The following is a 25,809-nucleotide window of genomic DNA, read 5'->3' as shown; positions in this document are numbered from 1 at the left end:
GAGCTACTGGTTATTCAAGAAGAACTCAAGAGTAACGCAAGAGCATGACCATATAAAAAGTACGCCCCCAGTCAGAGTTTGCAAATACAGGGGCGGGGGAGGGGAGGGTAAGTACAAACTTCCGGAATCCTACAACTTCGATTTCAAAAGTACACCAAGTTTCTTCTACGTTTATTCAAGTCAACTCAAATGTCAGTCCCATTTTATGAAGTGGTACTTACATAAAAGTATCACAGGCACTGAGAAAAACTGGATGTGTATTTTTATAATTCAGGTAGTATAAATAATTGTTCACAAGTCTGCATCAAGGCTCTCTAATAAGTCATGTAGAACACCAAGTTACAATTCTTCTTGATACACGAATCCTCTAATGTTTTCTGTTTTTAAGAATCCAGGTTGCAAGTACATGAATCCAAACATTCATCACAAACATTCATCTGAACACACACAAGTTTCTGGTTGCTTACCAGATGTTTCAGCTAAACACTACTATTATTGTCTGGATTCTCAAAATGAAACTGAAATATTTTCATTACTATGTCACAAAACTTGCGATTTTGCTTTGAAATGACATGACACCAAGCTTTGGCCAGAGCCGGAGGAAGTTCTGACTAGGACAGTGTTTGATGAGGCTTTGGGGTGAAGCTCCTCTAGGTAACAGAAGAGGGCACACTGTAGCTTTGGGCTCTTGCAATCTAAAAATCAAAGCCATGATGCCTCCACAGCTTGATGGGGTCAGGCCAGAAAGGAGGCCATCACAAACCGTTTCTAGGGATAGGAGGCAACACCCCACGGATAGGATGGTTCCTCACAAAACAACGGAAGTCCTTGCAAGTACTATGATGAATTATTTAACTTCCTCCAGCCCACAGCTAAGGAGAACATTATCAGAGCTGTTCTTCTCTCCATAGAGCTAGCTCGGAGAGAAGGGCATGGTTGAAGGGTTGACCAGGGAAAAGATGAGGTAGACATGAGGAGGTAGACCAGGGTAAAGATTCAACCCCATCAGAATTTGAGGCCTCTGCACAGGTGAAAGGTTTCAGTGTACCCTCTAATGGCCTCAAGATAGCAGATGTACAACCCATTTACTCTATGACCTATCAAACAGAGATTGTAGGACAACCCACTCTTCACACCACTAACACTAGATCACCTCCTCATAGTCTTTGACTTACCATTACATTAACACACTAAGCTGCCTTATATTGAATCAGAAGTTTGGTACATCAAAGTCAGCATGTTCTACTCAGACTGACAGAAGCTCTCCAGGATCTCACACTGAGGTCTTCCAAATCACCTCCTACCTGATTCCTTTTAACTGGAGATGTCAGGGAGTGAACCTGGGATCTCCTGCATATCAAGCAGATGTTCTACCAGTGATTCATAGCATCATACTCTCCATTGCACTGAGATTACTATCACTAAACATTACAGGGCTTGCCAATAAAGTGGGCAGACAAAAAACAATGTGACATGTTTAGGAGCTGCAATGTGACTTAAATCTGCCATCAAATGACTTAACAGCATGTTTGGTCTTTGAGGGCTGTATTTAAAAGTCTCTGGACAGTGATGTCTTTCTAAAACATCCCATATTATTGCCATAGCTGTTAAATTATTACAAACAAATACATTACCACTACTAATGACTACAACGGTTTGTACAGCAGTACACTAAGAGGTCAATCAAGTTTCTTGTAACAAATATTTCAAACCTTTTTCAAAGCTTTTTACTCTTTGATTACAAAGTACCCAGTATGAAAACCATGAATTGTGCTAGTTGGACATTAATATGCAATTATTTGTGCCTTTCTTTAATGAGAACAATTCAACAGTGCTCCACAGTCCTCTTCATTCCTATGACATCTGTATTTGCATAAGAATCCAGTAAACATTAATCCTACTAATTACAATTGCAAATAATTAACTTGTGATACCTTAAAAGTGAGGAATCCACTTTGAATATATTCTTTGATAATTACATTCCTTACAATGTCAATCTTATAATAATTCAAATGTAATGCAACACACATATTTCTGCTACTATTTAGAACAGAATAATTTACAAGCCAGACTAAACGTTTCAATTGTTTCCAAGTTCATCAGCCTACAGTCAAGATCAGCACAGGATTTCATGAACACTAGACTGATTCATATGAAGATGTTTAAGACTGATCTTTTCTTAATTCACTTCAATTGTACCTAGTTGAATGCCTAAGCTTAAAATGAACATCTGTCAGTATGGTCAAGACTTTCAATACACCGATTGTTAAAACCAATATATTATCATCTTATTTAGTAGTTTACTTAGATCAACTACAGTATTTGCTGGCATATAAGACTACTCTTTTCCCCTGAAAAACATGCCTCCAAGTGGGGGGGGGGGTTGTTCTATAGACTGGGTGCACTTCAGCTGGGATGGACATAGCTGCCCATAGTAGCCCATAGTACTGTAATGTAATGTAATAACAAACTATATTTTGAGTGGAAATGTTGGGGGGTCGTCTTATACGCCCAGTCGTCTTATACGCCGGCAAATACAGTAATTCAATATTTTACTGCTACCATACTGTAGCAAAACACCAAACTAATTCCATTAGCCTAAGACAACTTAAAACTGGTCTTCTCTTAAGCAGCAGCCACAGCCTCCATGCAACATGAGGTTCTTAAAAATCAGTTCACAATCAAGCGTAAGGCCACGTATTAAAAGTTATTAAAATATATAGTTGGATAGAATATGCCTTTTACTTAAATTTAAGCAGTCCTTCCAATTCACAGTGATTACATAATATTCTAACTCTGGTTTAGTCTAAAGATGACGCATCTAGCAACAATTGGCTAACCTGTAATGGAACATTCAAAAACATCCTAACTAATGAATAAATGAAAATATCAACAATATTCACACACATTCAGCTTTGATAAGGGAAGTGAAAAGCCAGTTTAGCCAAAATTAGAAATTTATATAAACCAAAAACATTGGATTGAGATCTGGAAAGCTGTCCCAGAAGGCAGAGAAGCAAACCGAAAAATGGCAATGAGGAGAGGGGGGTGCTCAAACAACTCAAAATGGCAGGCATGGGCCCGTTATGCACGGCCGCTGAACTGGCGATTTTGGGTCACATGGAAAACGCGGAGGGGGAAGACGCGACGCACACCGGTTATGCATGGGACGGGGTGCAACGGCAGGAAAACCCAGAGTAACCGATTATGCACGCGGCGATCCGGGCGCCGCTTCTGGTTGCGCCCAGGTCACCCGGAAGCTGCGCTTTCTTCCATGTTTCGCTAACGTGGCTTTTTCGGCGGCATGCACCAAAGCTGTGGCCGGTTACAGCCGGCACTGTGCGTTATCTGTGATTTTAGTCGCCGTCATTCCACCCCGAATGTGCGTTATTCCCCCCCGTGCATAATGGGTCATGGGGAAAACCCAAAATGCATGCATTTCTACAATGGGCAGCCCTGGATTAGACTGTGCCTTGACTAATGAAACCGCTTTAACCGTGAATTCACCAAACACACAGTGTCAGATGGTAATTGGAATTGCACCCAGACAGGCAAATTTTAACATGGAAACAGATGGAAAAGCTGGCCCTTTAAAAATGGAGAACTGAACGATATTGCTAGCGCATAAACAGTCCCAGTTAAGTTTTAACTATGCTTTTATTATGCACAAGTATGATCTGGACAGCCCAGGATAACATGATTTCATCAGAACTCAAAAGTTACACAGGTTCGAGCCCGATCAGTACTCAGAGCCAGTCAACAGCAAACCAACTTTGTATGTATCTTGTCCTGAAAACCCTATGAGATCATTGTGACTTGACAGAAAATGGAAAAAAAACTCGAAAAGGTCATGCAGATTCAACATTCATATTACCAACCATTAAACACCTACCTTTAGACACAGCTTCCTTGTACTTCTCTTTGGCAGAATTTACTTCTTTAACTAATTGTCTATAATTCGATTTTAATTTTTCCAATTCTGTTTTTGTTACCTATCATGTGAAAAAAGCAGACAATAGGTATTGTCACTCTGACAATAAAAAGACACTCAACTGACATATGCGGGACTAATGCAGAAGGGCTGAACCATACAATAATTGGTATGCAAATGCTACAGATACTTATGTGATGTGTTACTAAGGAAAATAATTTGTCAGCCTCTGCTGTATAATGTCCTAAGTCAGGGGTAGTCAACCTGTGGTCCTCCAGATGTCCATGGGCTACAATTCCCATGAGCCCCTGCCAGTGTTTGCTGGCTGGGGCTCATGGGAATTGTAGTCCATGAACATCTAGAGGACCACAGGTTGACTACCCCTATCCTAAGTGATACTTGCATCATCTGCTTATGGTAAAACAAAGGAACACAAGAATGCCTTTAATATGTATAATCCAAACAATAAATAGAGTTTAAAAATTATTAACGTATGGTAAAAAGGGCATTGTTGTTAATGTTGTGAATGGACTCATAAAGCAGGTAAAGAAATCCTAATATTATGCATACTGCCCATTCAGAAGAGCTCCTTCAGACAAAACCGGACACTCCAAGTTTGGTAACTCGGACTTATTTTTCTTGCCAAGTAGCCTAGTATTATTTAATTATCTAACAGTCATTTGTTAACTACCCATCCACCGCCCTTAGCACTATTTTCAATTACTGTTCATGGTTTAACATGGAAATGAGCAATATTTCCCTATAAAAGTTTACTAATATCCAAATTCAGATTGTAATGCTTAGAAAAGTTTCAAAATTATTATGTTTCATCATAAAACTGGCACCTAGACGGAAGTTCAAAGATTTTACCCACAGAATTGCTCTCCCGGATTAATTCTCTGGCTTGAACTTGTTCTGGCTTTCAAGAGGGTCACCAAGAATAGGTCCCAATAGGTTCGCCCCACTAGTGATGGGAAGCTTTTAATAATGTCAAATAACCTTTTCAGTTAAAAACAAAGCATGATTAAGTGAATACCTTGAACATCTCTGCCTCTATTTGCTGGTGAACACCTACATAACTCTTCTTTATTTGCTGCTTGTCCTTAATCATCATTGTAAGTCTATGTAATGGCCCAGCATTCAAGTCTTCTGCATGTGACTTCATTATCTTGCTAAGCTGTTCAGTTTGCTGTACAATAAGCAGCCATGACTGGAAAAAAGATAGAATCTTATTTGTTATCGGCTTGGACATAGTATGTGGGTACAAATGTTCAGAATGTTCAAGTTTCAGAAAGTATTTATTATTAGGAGACCACAAACATGGATCAGTTTAGCATATTCAAGAACCTGTATCTTTTAGGAGGTCTTGGTGAACATAAATTCCTCTCAATTTCTGAAGAGTGGTGCAAGGGTGAAAGAAAAGTGTATGAACAAGGATTGCCCAGTCACTTTATAACCCAGCACAAATTATGTAGCAGTCACACCATACTCTGACACACTACTGAAGAACTTCCTTAAAAAGGTAGAAAATATGGTCTCAGGCGGGTGATGTCAACAGATTGCAATCTCATTATGTTGTGCTACAGAAAAGAAGTGTACAAGACATTCTTCAGTCTCTGGTTTCTCAAATTAGACACAGAAATAACCCCATAAAGCCAAGTCTCCATTAATTCAACAGGAAGTAACCCCCCCCCCCAAAAGGACCCAGGCATGCCCTCTTCCCAGTGCTCCCTAAGGCTATAAGTACAAAGCAGCCACAGCTGCCCTTTCCCCCAGACATTTACAGTTCTAACCCTAAATGACTACCATTAAAATACTGACAGATGTTGCTACTGGTTCCTCGTATCTTGTTCCTCTTGCAGGATCTAGGTGACCAAAACTGTCAAGCCAAGATCCCACAACTGATAATCAGGGGTAGGTATATGCTGTAAATGCTTTGAAGGGATAACTGAAAATTTATCTAATCCAAAGAGACATGAATTTAAGGCAGCATTCAATTATCTGGTGTTGGTAAAAAGCCTCGTGTTATTTTATGATGCTGTTCTACAAACACATACACACACCACTTTTTTTTACATCACTGTTCATGTTTAACTTCAACAGTTGCTTTCAGGTAACCTAAAAGTTATCATATACGAACATTTTACTTCTGTATATTATAATTTTAAAAGGATTTAAAAACTGATAGGCTGAGACACCTTGTGCTTAGAGTACTGTGAACATTATCAGTCTTGGTTCTGCACTTATGTGCTTATCAGGCAACACTGAATGTTTGGAGGCAAGGGAATGTATTAGAACTGAATACTGGTACAGAAATTTAAGCAAAGCAAATACTAGAGTCAAGATGCTTGTAGCACAAACCACAATGAGGCATTCTAATACATGTAGCTGCACATTAAATGTATAAATTTAACCTTCAGTTTAAGGATTATCAGCAGCTTGCTTCAAACTATTCAAAATATTAATGTACTTATTAGAACTGCTGATTCACCTAAACAGTAATTAATTGACTACAAAAAGCCACTAATTAGACCAACCATTAGAGGGACTCCAGAGGCAAAGTGATTCAGTTGATCAGTACCCAAATTAAATCAGAATACCAGTACCCCCCTGGGATGTTAAAAATGTGATCCTATGCAGAATTACTTCAATATGTTCATGGATTTCAGCTGGCTAAGACTAAAATAAGTCCGCATAGGACTGCAATGTATCATTTCAATTTCCACATTAGTGTGCTGTTGGGGTTCATTACACATGTCTACAATTTTTAGTTTACTCAGTTCAACTTCTAAATAGTGTTTTCATACCTTAGACACATTACTAACATAATCCAGTTGTGAAGTGTTCTCTTTATCAACCTGATTGCAAAGGTTTTGTAAAGTGGATGCATATTCCTTGTCACTTTTTATTCTCGTTGCCATAAATTTCTTGACCATTTCCAGTAGCCGCAACTCCCAGTCTTGCAGTTTTAGCAAAGCTTCATGAGAATACTTCAGGTCACTTCCAAACCCCATATTCATAAGGCACCAGATTTCTCGAGGGCTACAAATGAGGGATCCTTCTGGTCAGCACATCTGTAGTAAGAACAAAACTAATCAGAAGTGTGTTGAAGGAGGAACCTATGCTACTTTCCAATGCAACTTTTCTTGTAACCATGAAGAGGAATAAAGCCAACTACACTGTTGCGGGGGGGGGGGGGGGAGTGAAAGTCTTGGCTTGGAAATTTTTTCTAATTCTCATCTCCTTCCCCCACCCACAGAAAACTACACAGCCCTGCTCCCTCAGCCAGATGTCCAAACACATCGGTGAATTACTAACTGGAAAATGCCCCCAGTGAAATAACATATCCAAATCAATTCCTATGGGTTAAATCCTACATTCCATTAAACTAATGATAGCATATTCCACTGCCGAAAGATCCAACACAGCAGAACCACCAAAATACTTCAAAATAATTGGCTTTGATGACAGTGTGACTTCAGTGTTGCACAGTCATCAAAAGCCTATGACCATGATTAAGCAACAATGAACCACATGGATAAGCCTGCAGGCTCAAAGTATGGATATCTGCCCAACGGTGGAAAAGCCAAGACAGCTTATAGAATTCAAAGGTGACGTTGGTTGAGCTTTACAACACTATCCAGAATAATATTGAGAGATGTATCTCTCAAACATATCAAGAGGAAGAAACAGGAAAATAGCCCAAGGACTTCTTTCTTGTGATTGTTGGGACAACTTGAAAATTGCAATGAATTCAGTACCCCAGTTAAAGATACCCATTGCAATGATACCCACCACAGTTTAGGATATGATATTTATAGCTGTGTGCTCATACATACATTTTAAAAAGCCTCTTGTACATTAGAACAAATGCATTTTAGCTCGTATACCATGCTTATTACAGAAAATGTAAGGACAAGCAAGCCTCCAAAGGAAAAATATTTTTACGTGACACAAGTTTTTGACACTCCTTCAGAGCGCACGTGTTTCTATCAAGTTATGTTGACTTTTGTCACAAGTTATTTATAACTACTAATAATAAGCACTCTAGGTACAACACACTCGAATTAATGGGACAATTGTCCTTGAACTAGACTTCACAACAGGAAAATACAACTCTTAATACATACCTTCCAAAAAGATTCGTTCTGACAAATTTTCCTTCCTTTCAACAATGGTAATGTGGCCGTTGGTCAACTCTTCAAATTACTCTTTTCTCTCAATATCTTCTGACACTATAAAGAACAAAAAGTTGTATGACCTAGCTGGACAACCACACATAAGGAAAGGCTATGTATTGCCAGGCTTCAACTGGAAGCCTTACAAAGGAAATCTGCACCTGTCTCAGCAGATGTCATCTTTTCCAGTAGCAAAATGCAAACTATACAGTTAATCAATATGTATTTAATAGTAACAATATAACATACCATGCCAATTCTGAATGGACAGTTAAGAACCCCAAATTTCTTGTAGTATGGCAACATTTGAGTATGAATTCCACATCACAGTTGTTGCTGTTAGTTGCAAAGTCATTTCCAACCCATCACGATCCCATGGACAATGATACTCTAGGCCAGGGGTAGTCAACCTGTGGTCCTCCAGATTTGCTGGCAGGGGTTCATGGGAATTGTAGTCCATGGACATCTGGAGGACCACAGGTTGACTATCCCTGCTCTAGGCCTTCCTACCCTCTACTATTCCCCAGAGTCCATTTAAGTTCACACCGACTGCTTCAGTGACTCCATCCAGCCATCTCATTCTCTGAGGTCCCCTTCTTCTTTTGCCCTCAATCACTCCCAGCATTAGAAGAAGAAGAAGAGTTGGTTCTTATATGCCGCTTTTCCCTACCCGAAGGAGGCTCAAAGCGGCTTACAGTCGCCTTCCCATTCCTCTCCCCACAACAGACACCCTGTGGGGTGGGTGAGGCTGAGTTCAAAAGCCTCATCACAGTACATTTCATCAAAAAATAAAACGGGTCATCACACCTGTTTTCCCACCTAATATAATTGGTCAAAGCCAACCAAAATGAGAAGGTAGATTCAAGCTAAAAATAAAAACCTGGAGTGCTCCCAATAACTAATCTACAGTTCCTTCCTAAAAACTGTTAGTATATTAAAACAATGCACCTGGTATTACAAAGATCATATTCTAGCCAAATATATGCTGCTGTGTGTATTTAAGTATTCGTAATTTGCATTACTTTTGTTCTTACTATGGATATGGGGAGTTTAAAATATGTAAGCAAAATATTATTTACAGGCTGAATGCAGTGTTTTGGAGCTTAAGAAAGACAGAGGCAGCTTCATGGAAGTGGCTTGGTCCTTTTCCAACACAATGAATGTGAAACAGGTCTTCAAGACCAACATACTATTGGGCATTTGAAGACCTTGAGAACACTGCACTGGGAACCTACACACATTGAGGAACTGCTTGCCTTTTACCGCTAGAAGAGACGGTATTCTATTAAGAAATATGTGGAGTTTCATTTAGAAAGATTCACAATCCTGTTATTTAAATCTAGATTTTGGACATATTGTTTACTCTTTTACCCATGACAGAAGTCAATATATTTTGTTCTTCCATCTTAAACAATACATCAGAACATAAGAACACTTCTTAGTCAGATCCATAGACCTTGTAGTCCAGCAAAAAAGACCAACTGATGCCTCCCAACAACTGCCTATGCACATGGAGATCTAATTCAGTTATCATGGCTTCTAGCCAATGATGGAGCTGTCTTCCAAGAATCTAGCCCACTAAAAAAGCCATGAAAACTAATGGCCAACAATTATATACCATTTATGTCCTGAATTTCTCACTAAAACTCAAGAATGATTACAAAGTAGACTTACAAAGAAATACTTTTTTTTGGTACCGTTGAATCTTTTGACCTTCAATTTCATTAGTGTCCCCAAGTTCTAATAATATGGCAGAGAACAAAAAACTCTTTTTATCTACTTTCTACACTCCATGCACAGATCTATAAATATCTATCCTGTCTCCCCTTTGGTCCCTAAACTAAAGTGGACTGAATTCCTTAACCTTTCCTAGCAGGAAGGTACTTCAACCTTTTGATCATCCTTTTGCACCTTTTGAGTTGCAGCAACCAGAACAGTACATAGTACTCCAAAATCAGTATTTCAAAAACCATAACTAATCTGTACAAGGTCCCTAAAATACTGGCCATTTAATATTTGGTCTCTGTCCCAATAACTCCTAGCACAGTGTTTGTCTTCTCCTGTCCCCATGGTCACACACCAACTAGCATTTTCACTGAGCTACCCAACACATCTTCATGAGCTGTTTTCCCAGAAAGTCTCTTTTTCAAAAAAGAAAGCAAAATGAGGCTACCATTCTTTGATCACATTACAAGAAGCCAACTGTCACTAGAAAGGGCTGACTAAGAGTTCGGCGGCACCTTTTAGACTAACAATGTTTTATTCAAGGTTTTTGTGTGTCAGCCAAGACAGTTATGCTAGAAACAGTTGGAGGCAGCAGGAAAAGAGGATGGCCCAACGTGAGATGGATTGACTCAATAAAAGAAGCTACAGCCCTCAGTTGCAACAAATGGCTGTCAACAAAAGGACATATTTGAGAATGTTAATTCAGAAGGTAGCCATAAAGGCCCGCCTCAAGCCTGTTGGGAGAGGCAGGAAATAATAATAATAAATTGGAAGCAACTGCATGACATTTGACACACATTTTGTTTACTTGTCTTCACCCTGCCCCCATTCCTCATCTATTATTATTATTATTATTATATTATTATTATTGTTATTAATTATTAGATTTATTCCTTGCCTATCCCCGGAGGCTCGAGGCAAGTCACAGCATACATCTTGGTGCCAAAACTGGTTCTTCTCTGCCAGTCAAATGAGACCAAAAAAAAAAAATTACAAAGTCTGAGAGTCAGCTGAGAAGGGGAAGGAGTCATGTGTCTCATCACAGTGATTTGAAACAGCAGCAAATTCAGAGAGAAACAAGTTTCTGTCTTTGTTTACCCCCCAGGACCTCTCAATAAAGTACTAAGGATCCAGCTGCCAACAATAGGCTTTAGGAAGAATTTATACCTACATTTGCGTTTCTACTTAAAGGCTTCCAAGTCCACAGTGATTTAATTTAGACTGTGGAATTTCCTGACACAAATCCCAACTCAGGAGTTAATGTAGACAATGAAAATTGCCTCCAACACACCTCTTCCTCAATGTCCCATTTGGGAATTATTCATAGGACCACGACTTTTCATATCTGCAGCCAGGATTGCCAAATGCTTGCTGGATTATTGGCTGGCTGGACATGGCTAATTCCTCTTAATAATAACATCTGATCTCACCATTTTCATGGGCTCCCTACTTGTTACAAGTCAGAATAACGAGCCTTATGACTTTGTCAAACATCTCTTAGTGGTCACTTATGTCTGCCCAGACTGGCTGTCCTCTCTTAACCCTGGTGTAAAACAAAAGCTAACAAGTCCTTAGAGTGGGAAATGGCAGAAAGGTGGTTTTCTTCCTTACTTTCAGGCTATTCTGTTGTGAAATTGGGAAGCCATTGTCCTCTACTAATATTCATGTGGTTCTGTAAAATTGTTCTCAGTCTGGGTGAGGCAGTCAGGCAACCTAAACACAGTCTAGAATATACAAAATCTATTCTGAAATACTGATATTATATCCATAACAACTAATTTAAGACACTATACGTTATTAAGGCTCCTAACAGTGAATGATACTGCGTACTGTTGACACAGGTTTGTGGCTTCTGTGTATCAACATTCCCTTTCCTCACCAGGGTTAGAAACCATTGATGGACTGGTCTTCCGTTAATCTAATTCCCTCTTGTTGCCATCATTGTGTCTACTGTATCTACTTGTCATGTAAAATATCACTTTTTGTCTGTCTAAAACCTATTGTTCAAAAACTTCATTTGGAGCCCCAAAATTCTAGTATTATGCGACTGAGAGGCATGCTGTTCCCTGCCCCAAATCGGCAAGCTTTCCCCCTAAACTAAAGAGTTCCACACATTTCAGGCTTTCCTCACAGAAAAGCTGCTCCAGCTGCCTCCTTCTGCAGCACTTCCAAATCTGAATTGTGCATAGCATTCCAAACGGAGCAGCAGCTAGCACTATACAAGGACATTATAATACTGGTCATTTTATTTTTAGTCTTTTTTTCTAATAATCTCCAGCATGGACTATTCACCACTGCCACACACTGAGTAAACATTTTCATCAAACTGTCTGGTACACACATCCCTGTCACAGGTCCTCCAAGGCAGTTTTATGAATGAAAAGCAAAAATTTCCCTCATTTCCCAATTCCTAGAATACCCCAGTTTTAGCAGTGTTGCCAAATTAATTTTAATTAACTATTCTCACCAGCTTCTCATAATCCAGCTTCATATCAGGATTTCTCAATAGAATTTATAATCCTAGCATTCAAATACCCGGTAGGTAATATTTATTTATGTGCATTTATTGACTCATCAGTACCTTGCTTTTCTCCCCAACAGGGACCCAAAGCAGCTTACATCATTCTTCCCTCCTTATAATCCTCACAACAACCCTGTGAGGTTGGTTATACTGAGAGTGTGCGACTGGCCCAAAGTGAACTCCCATGGCATGAGTGGAGATACTCGATACTAGACTGACACTCTTAACCACTACACTAAAAATGCCAAGATGAGGCTCTCTTCACCCTGGCAAGGCTTTTTCTCTAACCTGGCCTTTCCTGTTCTCTTCTACAAAGCACCAATTCATCTGTAAGCTAAATGTCCTGGGATGGAGGGAGGAAGAAACTTGGAAGGCCTTTTATAATGACTGCTTTTCAGTTTAGTATAGTACAGAACCTCGGCCACTTCCCTTTCACAAGGAAAGCATATTCAGCTTCATTTCCATTGTTTACATACTAGAAATGAAAGGTCAGAAGCCTGAGGCACCTGCAGTTTTGCCATTTCAAACTGCCATAGAAATAAACATCATAGTTTACAAAAACTGGCTACTTGATTCCATAAATGGAGTTGGAGGATCCTGGATAAAAAGTGGCACTGCAAGCTACTTTCACACACACTGAAAGAGGGAAAATTGCACACAGGGAATTAGCCTGTCTTGCCACTTTCTTATCGACTGTATGTCCAATAGCTCTCTGCATAGACAGCCAATTCATATCAAGGAAATCAGCCATGCCTCACAGATTTATCACCATGGTTTCCACACAAAGCATTTCCAAAACACTCAGTTGAATTCTACAATGCCATTTTTCAGAGCATTCCTGATTTGGAAGCAGTTTCTTATTCCAGCAGAAAGCTCCTTACAACTTTACAGTGGTATTGTAAGATACAACCCTATGCGAATGTAATGGAGCATCAGGTGTAAACCTGCAGGGGGAAAAAATCAGCGTTTCCGGATCTCAAGTAGCAACTATAATTTGAGTGTAACCTGATATTAAGATCCTAGGAGTTGTGCAACTATGCCATTAAATTCTGCATTCCTGTCAATTTAAAACTACCCCTAAAGTCCAGAAAACTAGTTAATTTAAACAGAGGGAGCGTTACAAAACTGAGGAAAAAGACAAGAGAGTCAAATCCCTAAACTATATCTGACAACTCTTTAATAGCTAGTCCAGGTAGCCCCGTCTCATCAGATCTCACAAGCTAAGCAAGGTTGCCTGTAGTTGGCATTTTGATGGGAGATCTCCAAGGAATATCAAGGTCATGATGAGGAGGAAAGTAAGGCAAACCAGATCTGGACATCTCTTCCCCTGAAAACCTTAAAGATTGAGGTGTGATTTGACAGCAAAAACAACAAACTGAAGGCCAAGACAGAACACATTGCCCCTCTAAGAACGCTACTACCTAAAAGATTGGCTGCATGGTTAACAATCCAAGTCAAGAAAGCCCTATAAAGCAATTTTTTAAAAGAGTTGAAGATCTACCCAAATTAACAGAAAGTAGTACAGGGTATGGCAAAAGAACTATATTAATTATGCATATGAAAACAGAAACTGAGGAACAGATTACTAAGAGGATCAAAACAAACAATAAGCATTTCTTCAAACATGTCCAGAGCAGGCAACCAGCCACAGAAGCCTTTGGATGAACAAGGAATAAAGGGATTGCTAAAGAGGGTGAGATGGTAGAGAAGCTACAGTATTTGCTGGCGTATAAGACTACTTTTTCCCCCTGAAAAACATGCCTCCAAGTGGGGGGGTCGTCCTATACGCCGGGTGCACTTCAGTTGGGATAGACATAGCTGCCCATAGTGGCCCATAATACTGTATTTTGAGTGGAAATGTTGGGGAGGTTGTCTTATACACCCAGTCGTCTTATACGCCGGCAAATACGGTAAATGCATTTTTCATATATCCATTCACTGAAGAAACTGTGGGGTTGAGCTGGTGGGCAGGAAGGGTTATGTCAGTGTTTGTTTCTTGTGGCCCTTCCTTGCATAGCCAGGGAATTGCTGATTGCCAACGTGGGACAGTAGGTGAATTTCCTCCAGGCCAGGCTGGACTCTGGAGATTTGGGGGCAGGGGGGGGATCACTTGGGCATGAAATTGGGGTCACTGTGAGCAGGCTGGTAGTTGTGAGTTCTTGCATTATGCAGGGCTTAGACTAGATGACTCAGAAGGTCCCTTCCAACTCTATGATTCTACTATATAGGGGAAGGGAGTCTGAAGAAGTGAATCAAACTGAGGTTACAAGAGATGACATTCTACCCACCCTTTCTCAACTTTTTTACCATTGAGAAACTCTTGAAACATTCTTCAGGCTTCAAGAAACCCCTGAAGTGCCACAATTCTGAAGAATATGATTGGGGAGCAGACTTGTGTACACACCCATTAGGGACCCCTCCACTTCCCACCCCCTCCAAGCCTATCATTGGCCTTTGGGAGGGCAAGTCGACATGACCATATATGGTCGTATCACCAAATAAATGTTTAACAACTAGACCCATTATAAAAATTAAAAACTAACAATCTCTGGGTCTTTATGGCACATATCTAAAGTTTCTTAGGGAACTCAAATATGAGATTACATATTTTATTTATTTATTAAATTGTTTAGTTGCCACTCACCTGAAGGGTCTCATGGCAACTTACAACATTAAAACTAATAAAGCAAAAACATAAAACAAATACAAAACATTAACATTAAAATACTTGCCTATCACCATACTACTATTAAAACAGCCCAAACATGTGGTTACCCTCCAAAGGCCAACCTCAACAATTAAGCTTTGCATACCCTGCAGAAATGAAACAAGTGTGGCAGGTGTCTTCCAAGAGTACATTCCACAGGGGGCTACAACTGAGAAGGCCTTTCCCCTGGTAACAACTAACCAAGCCATTCCGGGGTCAGGAATCTGCATGAGACCCCTTGACAATTACTGAATGGAATGTGGGTGGTTGTAACAGGAGAGGTGGTCCCATCGGTATGAATGTCCAAGACCATTAAGGGCTTTGAAGGTTAACACCAACACCCTTGAATTGGTTATGAAATTTAAGGATACATCACCTAAGGCAGTCTCTGCAAGGAAGTTAAAATCCCCCCAAGACCAACAGTCTAGGGAAATGTAGTGTTCATTCAGTTATTGTCTCTGATAGCTTCAGAAGGAGTCTGCTTGTAAACTGGGCAAACAGTACACCAAGAGAACTCCCACCTTCTCCCTGACACCCCAAGCTAGGCAAAACATTCAAGGCCCATGATCCTCTGGAAAGGAAAACAGCCTCAGATGAGGACTGCCACTTCACTCTCCCCTTGTCCCTCTGTTTGTTTTTGAGGGAAGATTGAGTAGCTTGGGGGAATAAGGTGGGTGTGAGGAAGTACCTCAATCTCACCCACCCAGACTTCAGTCAAGCTTGCCAGGGCAAAACATCCCTCCAGCATAGTTTCCTGGAGAATCATGTCATTTCTTATTGACCTGACATTACTCTACATGAAGTTCAAAGAGAGGGGAATCAACTGTTTCTGCATTCCATCATTCTTTGGGATGGGACAGAGATTATAAGGGGCCCAAACATTTCCACATCTTGTCACCCTTTCCAAAACAAATCTACTCCCACCACCATAACCTCTCTCCCCCCTATCTTACAGGAATAACACAAGATAGGCAGCAAGAAGAAAAATGCAAACCCTAAACTGGGGCTTATTAGAAAAGGGATAAAAATAAAAGTAATATGGATGTAAGGTGTGGCCTCATTTGGAATATAATACAGTTCTGGTTACTATATCTCAAAATGGGCATTGCAGAGCTGGAAAAAGTACAGACTGGGGCAACCAAGATTATTAAAGATGAAGGAAAGATTAAAGAATCTGGTATTCTTCTGTTAATAAAAGACAAAGCGTGAGGACATGATAGAGGATTATAAAATTACAGATGGGGTGGGAAGAGAGAACTTTCCCTTATTTTTATAAAATACTAAGACATCCACTGAAGTTGATAAGCAGAAGACTCAAATGGGTAAACAAAAGGAAATGTGACAACACAGCAAGTGATTAAAGTGAGGAATCTGCTGCTAGAGGATATAGTGATGGCCATTCACATTGGCTTCATCAAAAGGGGATTAGACAGATTCGTGGAGAATAGGCCAGTCAGCCACTACTAACCACAATGACTAAAGGGAACTTCCACATTCAGAGGTAATAAACCTCTGAATACCAGTACCAAGAGGCAAAATCAGGGGAAAGCATCAACCACTATGTCCTGTTGTTGATCCTCCACATGAACTGATTGGCCACTGTGTGAGACAGGATGCTAGAGCAGATTGACCACTGGTCTGATCCAGCAAGACTCATTTGACACACTAGGGTCAACACAGGCACATATCCCTTTCCATAACCTTTGTCTTTTGAGTATCAGAATTATGGGAACAGGTCTTCTCAAGTAAGCCAACTGAGAATGTACATGCAGCTACTGCTGCTTTTTAAACAGCAAGACCAAACTTCCTCACTGAATAAAACAACCCCTGTGGGTTCCCTTAGCTTGTGAACACATGAAAACAGTATTTGTAAAATATATTGAGTTTATTATTTGAATAATATTCAGGATAGTTTTATCTCTAGGCTGCACACCACTCTAAGAAAATCTAGCTAAATCATCTTAAAACTTGCATTAGGTGGTACAATATTACATTCCCAATGTTAAAGGTAGTAACTTTAGCTTTTTCTACATTGTTGTCCATGGTAATAGAAGTATATCATAGTATAAGCCTTCAGTCCATCAGAATCCAAGCTAGCATTCTTCTCCAGCTCTTACCCCAATTATAGTTTCTGGCCAACGGGCATCACATGGACCCATTATGCACGGGGGGAATAACGCACATTCGGGGTGGAATGGCGGCGACTAAAATCACCGATAATGCACGGTGCCGTCTGCAACCGGCCGCAGCTTCAGTGCATGCCGCCGAAAAAGCTGCGTTAGTGAAATGCGGAAGAAAGCGCAGCTTCCGGGTGACCGGGGCGCAATCAGAAGCAGCGCCGGGATCGCCGAGTGCATAATCGGTTACTCTGGGTTTTGCCGCTGTCGCGCCCCGTCCCGTGCATAACTGGTGTGCTTTGTGTCTTCCCCCTCCGCGTTTTCCATGTGACCCGAAATCGCTGTTTCGGCGGCCGTGCATAATGGGCCATGATGATGGCAATCCAATCAGGATATGTTCTTGCTGCAACCTTATAGAAAGTTACCCCATCACTCCTGACTCTCCACCTCCCATCTTGTGGGCCACAGGTTCTCATGATGAACCAATTATCCCATTCCTAACACTGGCCATGAAATTAAGGGCCATGTAGGCAGACATGTTCAATTAGCAATATTTGCATGATGGAATGAACCCACCACTATACACATTAACCCTTGGAAGAAATAAGGGGTGTTTTGCCTCAATCTGCCCCCCCCCCCAAATCTTCATTCTCTCTGTGAATTTAAGCACAACTGATTCAGATTCTATGAGCAAGATTGGAAGTTTCTTCAGAATGCAGATATCAAGTTCTTCAGAAGCAGCTGTTAATACATATATTCTTTTGTGGGCTTACAGAAGCAAGCCACAGAATCTATTATTTCACCTGTGTAGGTTTTCATGTTCCACTCAAATAGATATGCTTAAATTTGCAGTCAGATATACTACAGTGGAGACCCAAAGCAACTCCTCAATATAGCTCTGTGAAGTTAGGTTCAGTGTGTGAAGTTTCTGCAGCAGAGTGGGGATGTGAATCCCGGTCTTCCAAATCCTTGACTAATAACTGTACCACTCCCTTCTCTGGGGAAACCTCTGGCCACACAGCAGCAGGAAAGCTACAGGTCGAGTTTCACTAGTAGAGGCTCAGAGAAAAATATCAAACTCCTATAATAAGGAACCACATCCAGTCCCCATCTGAAATTAAGCAACCTGAAAGGTGTGTGAATGTATTGTTCTCCATGAGTTAGAGATAGCTCATGAGTCAAAACCAACCTCAATAGTTCATAATAAGGTTGCATGCCAACAAACATCATATAATTATGGCAGTTCAGTCAGATTCCATTTTTATTGAACACTATTGATATTGATGATCTGCAATTCTTTTGTTCCTTCTAAAAAACAAACCATTGAAGTTATTTACTATATACTGTCATAGATTTAAGTTTACAGTAACTGCAAATTTGTCCCTCTCGCATAAAATGGGGGGAAAAAATCTAAGAGAAGTCAACAAGCTATTAAAAAGTACTGGTGGTATTTAGTATAAGGCAGGGCTCCCCAACAGGGTGCCTGTGGGTGCCTTGATGTCTGCCAATACTGGCTCCAAAGGAGCTTTTTAAAAAGTAGGTGGGTAGCATATTGTTATTGGCTGCCCTCATTCAAATAAAAGCTGTTTCCCTGCAGCCATTGGAAAATCAAAAGGGTTTTCCCTTAGTGTGTCATTCAATCCACCCTTCAAGCTTTTTTCTTGTTTCTCACTCTTTCTCTGTTTTCTTTTTATTCCCCATTCGCTTTCTCCCTCGCCATAGCATAACTTTCTTTTTATTCTTCCTCCTCTTGGGCTTTTAGTTTAATTCAATTTCTTCAATTCTTTTCTAAAGCAAAGAAGGAGATGGCTCCTGAGGCAATCATTTTGGGTTGGGATTTCCCATCCCTTCCCTCAAACTTCTGAAGGTGCTCACAGGTTGGAGACCCCTGAATTAGTTGCCATCTTTCAAAGCATGTCACAGGTTTTAGAGAGAAATGGAAGATTTCCCCAGGTTTCCACAATAATCTTGATTCAAATATATAAAGAGGGGGCAAGAACAGTGTAATTTGACAGAATGGATCAAAATGGTTGCCAGCCAATGTGCCAGATGGCTTAGAAGCTTTTCCAAGGTTCAAGATTAATTGGTTATAATTGCAAGTTATACCATTTGCTTTACATGAAATTTCTGGGTGGCATGATGAGTAACCTGGCAGGAAGTGTTGTCCGCGGGCCCATGGTAGATTTCTGCAAGCTTGAATTCCACTACTGAGAAATTAATCAGCTTAAGTAATGGGTATAATGTTCCAGGACCCAAGAACAATGAAAACACTTTACTGCACCACCACTGAAAAAGTAAAAAAACAGACTTATGCAAAGTTATGTTTTTCTGCTTCAAACTAAGCATGATGCCCACTGAAAAGAGTAACATACAGTATTTGCTGGCGTATAAGACTACTTTCCCCCCCTGAGAAACATGCCTCCAAGTGGGGGGGTCGTCTTATACGGCGGGTGCACTTCAGTTGGGATAGACATAGCTGCCCATAGTACTGTATTTTGAGTGGAAATGTTGGGGGGGGGGGTCGTCTTATATTACCAGTCGTCTTATACGCCGGCAAATACGGTAGTAAGAAAGTTAATTTTCCATAATTCTCTTTTTATTTTTTCTCATATGACTTATGGGGAGGGGAAAATCCAATTAATTTCCTTTGTGTTCTGTTCCAATAATGCACCTTCCCACTTCTCCCCTTACCCCTCTTCCATCAAAACACATTTAGAATATTACTTCAGCATTAATACACACTTTATAACACTTGAGAGCATTTCAATTTTATTGTAATTTTTTTTCACATTTCCAGGGCTGAATAACCACCATACAAAGGTTTAACATAAAACTAATTATCACAGTTGGCTGAAAGCCTCTCTTGCCTGCTTAACTAGTTTGCTTTGCCCTCACTAGTTTATACAAGAGAACCAAAAAGGAAACACTATTATTCTCAATACAGTTATTCAACTGGATCTTGTTACCGAATGAATTCATTCACCCCAAGTTTAAAAATAAAAGTACAAGGTCATTAGCTTGCCTAGTAGTACTTAAATATGGCATCCTATTGTTTCCTTGTGTAATAGGTATAGCTTGGAGAAGTGCATCCTTTCTCAATTTTTAACTGTTGAGAACCCTCTGAAACATTCTTCAGAAGTGGCACAATCATGCAGAATATGGTTGGAAAGCATAGCTGTGTACATGCCCACCTGGGGGCCGCTTCCCACCCCCTCCAGACTCATCAGGTGGGCCACTTGAGAGGGGGCAGGTCAAGATGCTCATATATGGTCATATCACTAAATAAATGTTTAACAAAATTGAAAAGATACAAAATTAATCAACTCTCACCTATTCAGGGCCTCCCAAGGCTTTCAAGAAATCAATGGGTTTCATGAAACCCTGGTGTAATGGTAACATATGACAACTTCTTATCTGTTGACTTGGGTTTGATTCCTGCTCCTCCATGTGCAACCAGTTGGGTAACCTTGAACTAGTCACATTCCTGATAGAGCAGTACTCTCAGTAGTCTCTCAGCCCCAAGTACAGGGTGTTTGTTGTGCCGCTTTGAGACTCCTTCGGGTAGTGAAAAGAGGGGTATAAAACCAACTCTTCTTCAAACTGAGACTATGTACAGCAGCCTGTTCAATTTCTTTCTAAACCCCTGAAAACATCACTGTTCAGAGAAATATCGAACTTTTAATACTAAACATAATTTAATTAAATGTGCAATTTCTTGCTTAATCTACCATCATATCTACTTTGCTATCTAGAAATCACATTTGTCTGTAAGGCAAGAATAAGATTTGGTGGCAACAAAAACACTTCCACTTGAACACTTTTTAAAGGAATTACAACAGAACTGCATGACAGAACTTTACAAAAGAAGCTCTCACTACTTTGGTGGGGGAATTCCGCTATCACCAAGACCAAGTCTGAAAGATAAAGAGAAATTCAGTTCTTGCCATAGTTGAAACCCTGTCCACACCTTTACAAAGCAAGAAGCAAGCTGAAGTTAATCTTAACCATGCACAACGACAATGTTCATAACTCTCCAGCTTCCAAAGTTGACAACAGGACTTATCAATGTGCTTCACGAAACTCTAAAAATTGCCCCTGCATAACTAAAACTTCTTTATTGCCCACATTTTCATAGGCTCAAAGGAAATCAAATCTGTAAAAACTCAACAGAAATATCCCTAAAACAGCCCCAATTTTATTGGATCAGAGTATGGGGTGCCTTTTATTGATCTGAGAAAAGCCTCAGCATGTTCCTAACCCCCCCCCCCCAGTCACACTTAAACCTACCCCCTATCCTGACCTCACCATCTTACTCTTCCTGCTGTTAATTCCCCAGACCTAAAGGTCACTGGTCTTAAGTTCTAACACCCTCCCGTTTGCAAAAACCACGAGGAATAAAGGCTGAGACAAAGCGGGGCTATTTCCCCCAGACAGCCTAACTCTCAGGACACCCTCTGCCGCGGCAGGAACACTCCCGAGAGGGCAACGGGGCACAACCAGCTCTCGGCGGAGTGCCTCCCACCCACGGGCCCTGCTGCAGGCCGGGGGATACGCTGCGACCACTCCCCTCGCCCACAGGCTCTCCCGCCCCACCAGGAAGACCTCCAGCGCCACCGCCCCGACGGCTCGCCCACCGCCAGGCCTAGCCACCAGCGACCCCGCTGCCGCCCAGCATCCCTGCGGGAAGCCCCGAGCGCCACCCCCTTGCCGACACGCGGCGCGCCCGGGTCCTGCCCGGGGTGGGGGTGCAGGTGGGGGAACCCAGCAGGATCCTCTACAAACCCGAGCGCGACACCCACCTACCTGACAAGCAGAGCCCCCTCCGCCACAATACGCCGTCATCGGGCCCGCCTGCGTCACGTGAGGGCCCGCCGGCGAATCCGCTCCCACCTCTCGTTCCCCCGGCCACCAATCCGCAGGCGAGCTCCCTCTCCTCGCCGAAGATTTGTCGGTCAGCCACCAATAGGTGGAGAGGAGGGAAGTGTCGCTCCCGCCTTCCTCTCTAGTGTCGGGAGGCGATTGGCTGGGTCCGTTTGGAGTGGGGAAGCGGCCGGGCCGAGGCGAGGGTGTTGACTTCCTTTCGTCGAGTAGGCAGGTGGGTCTCTCTCTCTCTCTCTCCCCTGGAAGGGTCCCCGTGGGGAAGAGGGCGGGGACAGCTGTTGAATCTCCGCCCCTTTCCCGAGGTAAACATCCTTGCACGGAGCTGCCTGTCTGTACTCGGATCGGCGCCCTTTCGTAAAACTGCAGCTCTGGGTACGTTCATGAGGGCCGGCCAAGGGAGCATGCAGTGGATCCTCCTGAATGTATGCTTAAGATCCGTCCCGTGTACGCTGGTCGGAAAACAAGGCTTCGTTTTGTGTGTGTGCATAGGATGGTCTTCTGTGACTAGGTCGCATGACCTGAAGCACATCGGGGATTTAATACAGGCAAAATTCCCCCTCCCCTGCAATTATGGAATAAGCAGTATTAATGATGAGTGAAAGTTTTGTACCTTACCACTTTTATTGTACTATGGATGGTTGTCATGGTCTAGACTAGTCCCTTTTATTAACTTTGAAAGGCTTTAAAACCTTGTTCGTGCAGTGCCCTCCCATCCCCAACTCAGTTTTCAGGTAAGTGATGGGTGATATGGATGCCAATTTCTAGTTGGGCCTAAAGATCTCCCAGAATTGTAGTTCACTTTCAAATGACAGATCAGTTCCCTTGGAGAAGATGGCTGCTTTGGATGGTGGTCCCTTCCTAGCTCCACTACCCCCTAAATTTCCTACCTTGGAGCAGGTAATCTTAAGGAGAGCTTGCATGCAAGTTGAAGTAAAGTCAAATGATTACTGTGACTGCTGATGTTCAGTGGCCATATATCACTGGTACAGTGAGTATTGCATTCAGATGTGGAAGACCCAGGTTCAGATATCCACTCTGCCATGGAACTCAGCTTAACCCACCTACTACAGTTAGTGGGTTAGCTGAAATGGAAGAGAGAATGATGTGTTAATCTGAGGTCCCCGGGGGGAAGGATAGGATAAAAACCTGCTAAATAAAAAAAATCTCAGTAAAGACAAATGTCTGTGCTACTAATGAATTAAAAAAATACCACACGGGTTTAGAAAGTGTGTCCCTCAAATTCAGCCAGATTGGTAGGGAGATCTGATAAAAATAAACTGAATAATGATGGAGCCAAAAGGCATCTCTGTTTCACCCCTTTAGTAACAGATCTTTTTGCTTAGGAAACCATTACTGTCAAACCTCACTTGGCAACTATTTGGGGAATGTAATTTACAAATTAAGAAGAGCAAACGCTCATGATAATGACAGCTAAGGGGAAAGCACTTCCAATGAGTGGCTACTAGCCCCATGTGAGAGGAATGGCTCCCATTTACAAAAAGTGTTCGGGGAAGTAAGTCCTGGGCCCTCTGAAAAAGAGAAATTAAGTTGACATTGTACGTGATAGCCTTTTCCACTGAATTTGGAATGAGCTGTGCTTGTCTGTAGTTTATTTTATTTATTTATGTGATTTATTCACTACTCTTCCACTGTAACCAGCTCGGGGCAGTTTACAACATATTAAACAACAATTTGTTCATAAAACAATAAAACAACATTTCATTATCAATGTAACATTAAAATCTAATAAATAATAAAATCAGTTGATGGTATATATTATTCCTGGGTTTTGTTGAGTTGGTTCTAATTAATTATGGATCTAATTTCCAGATGTTGATTTCTGGGGAAGGGGCATCCTTGTGGAGAGAAGCCCAGTGATGCTCTGCATGTCGTCATTGCAGGAATTCATTAGTCCCAACCAAATGCCCGTTGGAAGAGCTGTGTTTTTCAGGCCCTGCAAAATTCGTTCAGCTCTGACAGGGCCCTCAGCTCTTCTGGGAGCTAATTTCACCATATGGGGGCCATGACCAAAAAGGCCCTGGTCCTGGTTGAAGCCAGACATACCTGTCTTTGTTCAGGGATCACCAGGCTGTTGGAATTGGTGGAGCACAATGTTCTTCAGGGGCTATAGTGGTCCTTCAGGTATGCTGAGCCCAGACTGCATATGGCCTTAAAGGTTAATACGACCCCTGAAATTCAGATCCAGAATTCAACTGGGAACTGGCAGCCTCAGGGCTGCCTCAGCAATTGCCTCAGGGCTGGATTAATATGAGCCCTCCAGTGTGTTCTTGTGAGGACTCTGGCCACTTCATTCTAGAACAGTTGTAATTTCTGGATCAAAACCAAGGGTAAGCCTGTTTAGAGTAAGGTACAGAAGTCTAGCCTGGAGGTGACTGTCACATGATCAATGTGGCCAGGTGTTCCAGGCTAAGATAGAGTGCTAGTAGTTTATCTGGCAAAGATGGGAAAATGCCAGTTAAGCCAGCTTCTTGACATGCACCTCCATTGAATGGGAGGCATCGAAGATGACACCCAAATTCCTAGTGTCTAGGCAGGGCAATCTTGCTTCCTCGCCTGGCCCTTTCCTACTTAGCCATAGGACAGTGCTCTTGGAGAGGTTGAGTTTCAGACGTATCTGCTTGAGCCAGACTGTCATAGCTAACAAACAACTGGCAAATGTCTCAGGGGGCGGTACTCAGGGGAGTCCAGCCAGCCATTCATTAAGAAGTAGAGCTGGGTGTTATCTGCATATTCATGACACCCAAGCCTGAACCCCTAAACCACCTGGGCTAGATGGCACATAATGATATTAAATAAAGTGGGAGAAAGGGCTGCACCCTGCAGAATTCCACAAGGGAGCTGGCAGCATCATGACTGATTCTACAACCCTCTGTCTGCGACTGGTAGTGTTCCCACATTTGAGACATACTTTGTTTTAACTTCATTTTGGATTTCCATTTGATGCTGTGAGTTGGCACTAGGCTTTCCTCATCTGGGCATCCCCCCCAAAAAAAATTTCAGAGGCTGAAATCTACATTTGGTTCGAAAGGAGGCAGCCTCCCATCATGTTTCACTCCTATTCCTCCTCCAAGAAGTTTTTTTTTTTAGTTTGTGCATGCTGTAAAATGGTGCCAGGTTGGGCCCTTCTTTTCATGTGCCCCATCATTCCACTATTCTGTGCCCGATTTCATTACTGACCTCCTTCCCCCCCGGGCATACTGGATGTGAAGTTTTTAAAAAACTTAGTTTATCATATTACAACGCTGTGTTAAAATCTTAGAGGCAGCATTGTAAGATGATCATCCCCTAAAAAAAATATTTCAAGGGGGAAAGGATGAAGGATAGTGATGGAGGTAACGCTGGATTGGGGTGGAGTACGAATGATAGCTGCACTAATTTCTCTGCATTTCCTTGCCACAGGGGAATGGAGGGTCTGATCTGGGAAAAGTCTGGGATGGGGCCAATGTCGTATGGATGCAGAAATTAGCCCCGCTACCATACGAGTGCCAGCCTAGTCTTTTCCACTTATGCGGAATCAGCCTCAGATATACATCAAAGGTTTTCAGACACTGTCTAGGGCTAAGCACAGAATAAATCTCATTAATTCCAGTGGTGTAAGCAATACAAGTGTTATCTATTAGATACATAACATATAGAAATAAAGAGAAAATTTGGGCATTTTTCTTTCTTGTCTTTTCATAGAACAAAAGAAATCACTAGGTATATAATTTGCAACAATGGCATACACT

At 41.6% G+C, this 25,809-nt stretch overlaps 1 protein-coding gene and 1 long non-coding RNA gene across 8 annotated transcripts in view; one reads left to right on the top strand and one right to left on the bottom strand.

Moving 5' to 3' along the window:
* FER (FER tyrosine kinase) overlaps nucleotides 1-22,085 on the bottom strand; it is a 165,413-nt gene extending 143,328 nt beyond the window's left edge. For 4 of the 5 annotated variants that reach the window (XM_077347748.1, XM_077347750.1, XM_077347751.1 and 1 more), the window contains exons 1-5: nucleotides 21,983-22,085; nucleotides 8,062-8,166; nucleotides 6,739-7,005; nucleotides 4,968-5,141; nucleotides 3,893-3,992 (exon numbers count right to left, since the gene is read on the bottom strand). In XM_077347748.1, coding sequence (XP_077203863.1) covers nucleotides 3,893-3,992; nucleotides 4,968-5,141; nucleotides 6,739-6,951 — 487 coding nt within the window. In that variant the 5' untranslated portion in view covers nucleotides 6,952-7,005; nucleotides 8,062-8,166; nucleotides 21,983-22,085. The other variant, XM_077347749.1, reaches the window with a different exon arrangement.
* Nucleotides 22,086-22,095: 10 nt separating this feature from the next.
* LOC143842482 (uncharacterized) overlaps nucleotides 22,096-25,809 on the top strand; it is a 70,572-nt gene continuing 66,858 nt past the window's right edge. Inside the window, exon 1 of one of the 3 annotated variants that reach the window (XR_013233134.1) lies at nucleotides 22,096-22,274. This is a non-coding gene — a long non-coding RNA (uncharacterized LOC143842482). The remainder of the gene's footprint in view (nucleotides 22,275-25,809) is intronic. The other 2 variants (XR_013233132.1, XR_013233133.1) reach the window with 2 other exon arrangements.

The sequence above is a fragment of the Paroedura picta genome, chromosome 7 (genome assembly GCF_049243985.1).
Source record: "Paroedura picta isolate Pp20150507F chromosome 7, Ppicta_v3.0, whole genome shotgun sequence".
NCBI classification, from domain to species: domain Eukaryota; kingdom Metazoa; phylum Chordata; class Lepidosauria; order Squamata; family Gekkonidae; genus Paroedura; species Paroedura picta.
This window is presented reverse-complemented; position numbering and strand designations above follow the sequence as displayed.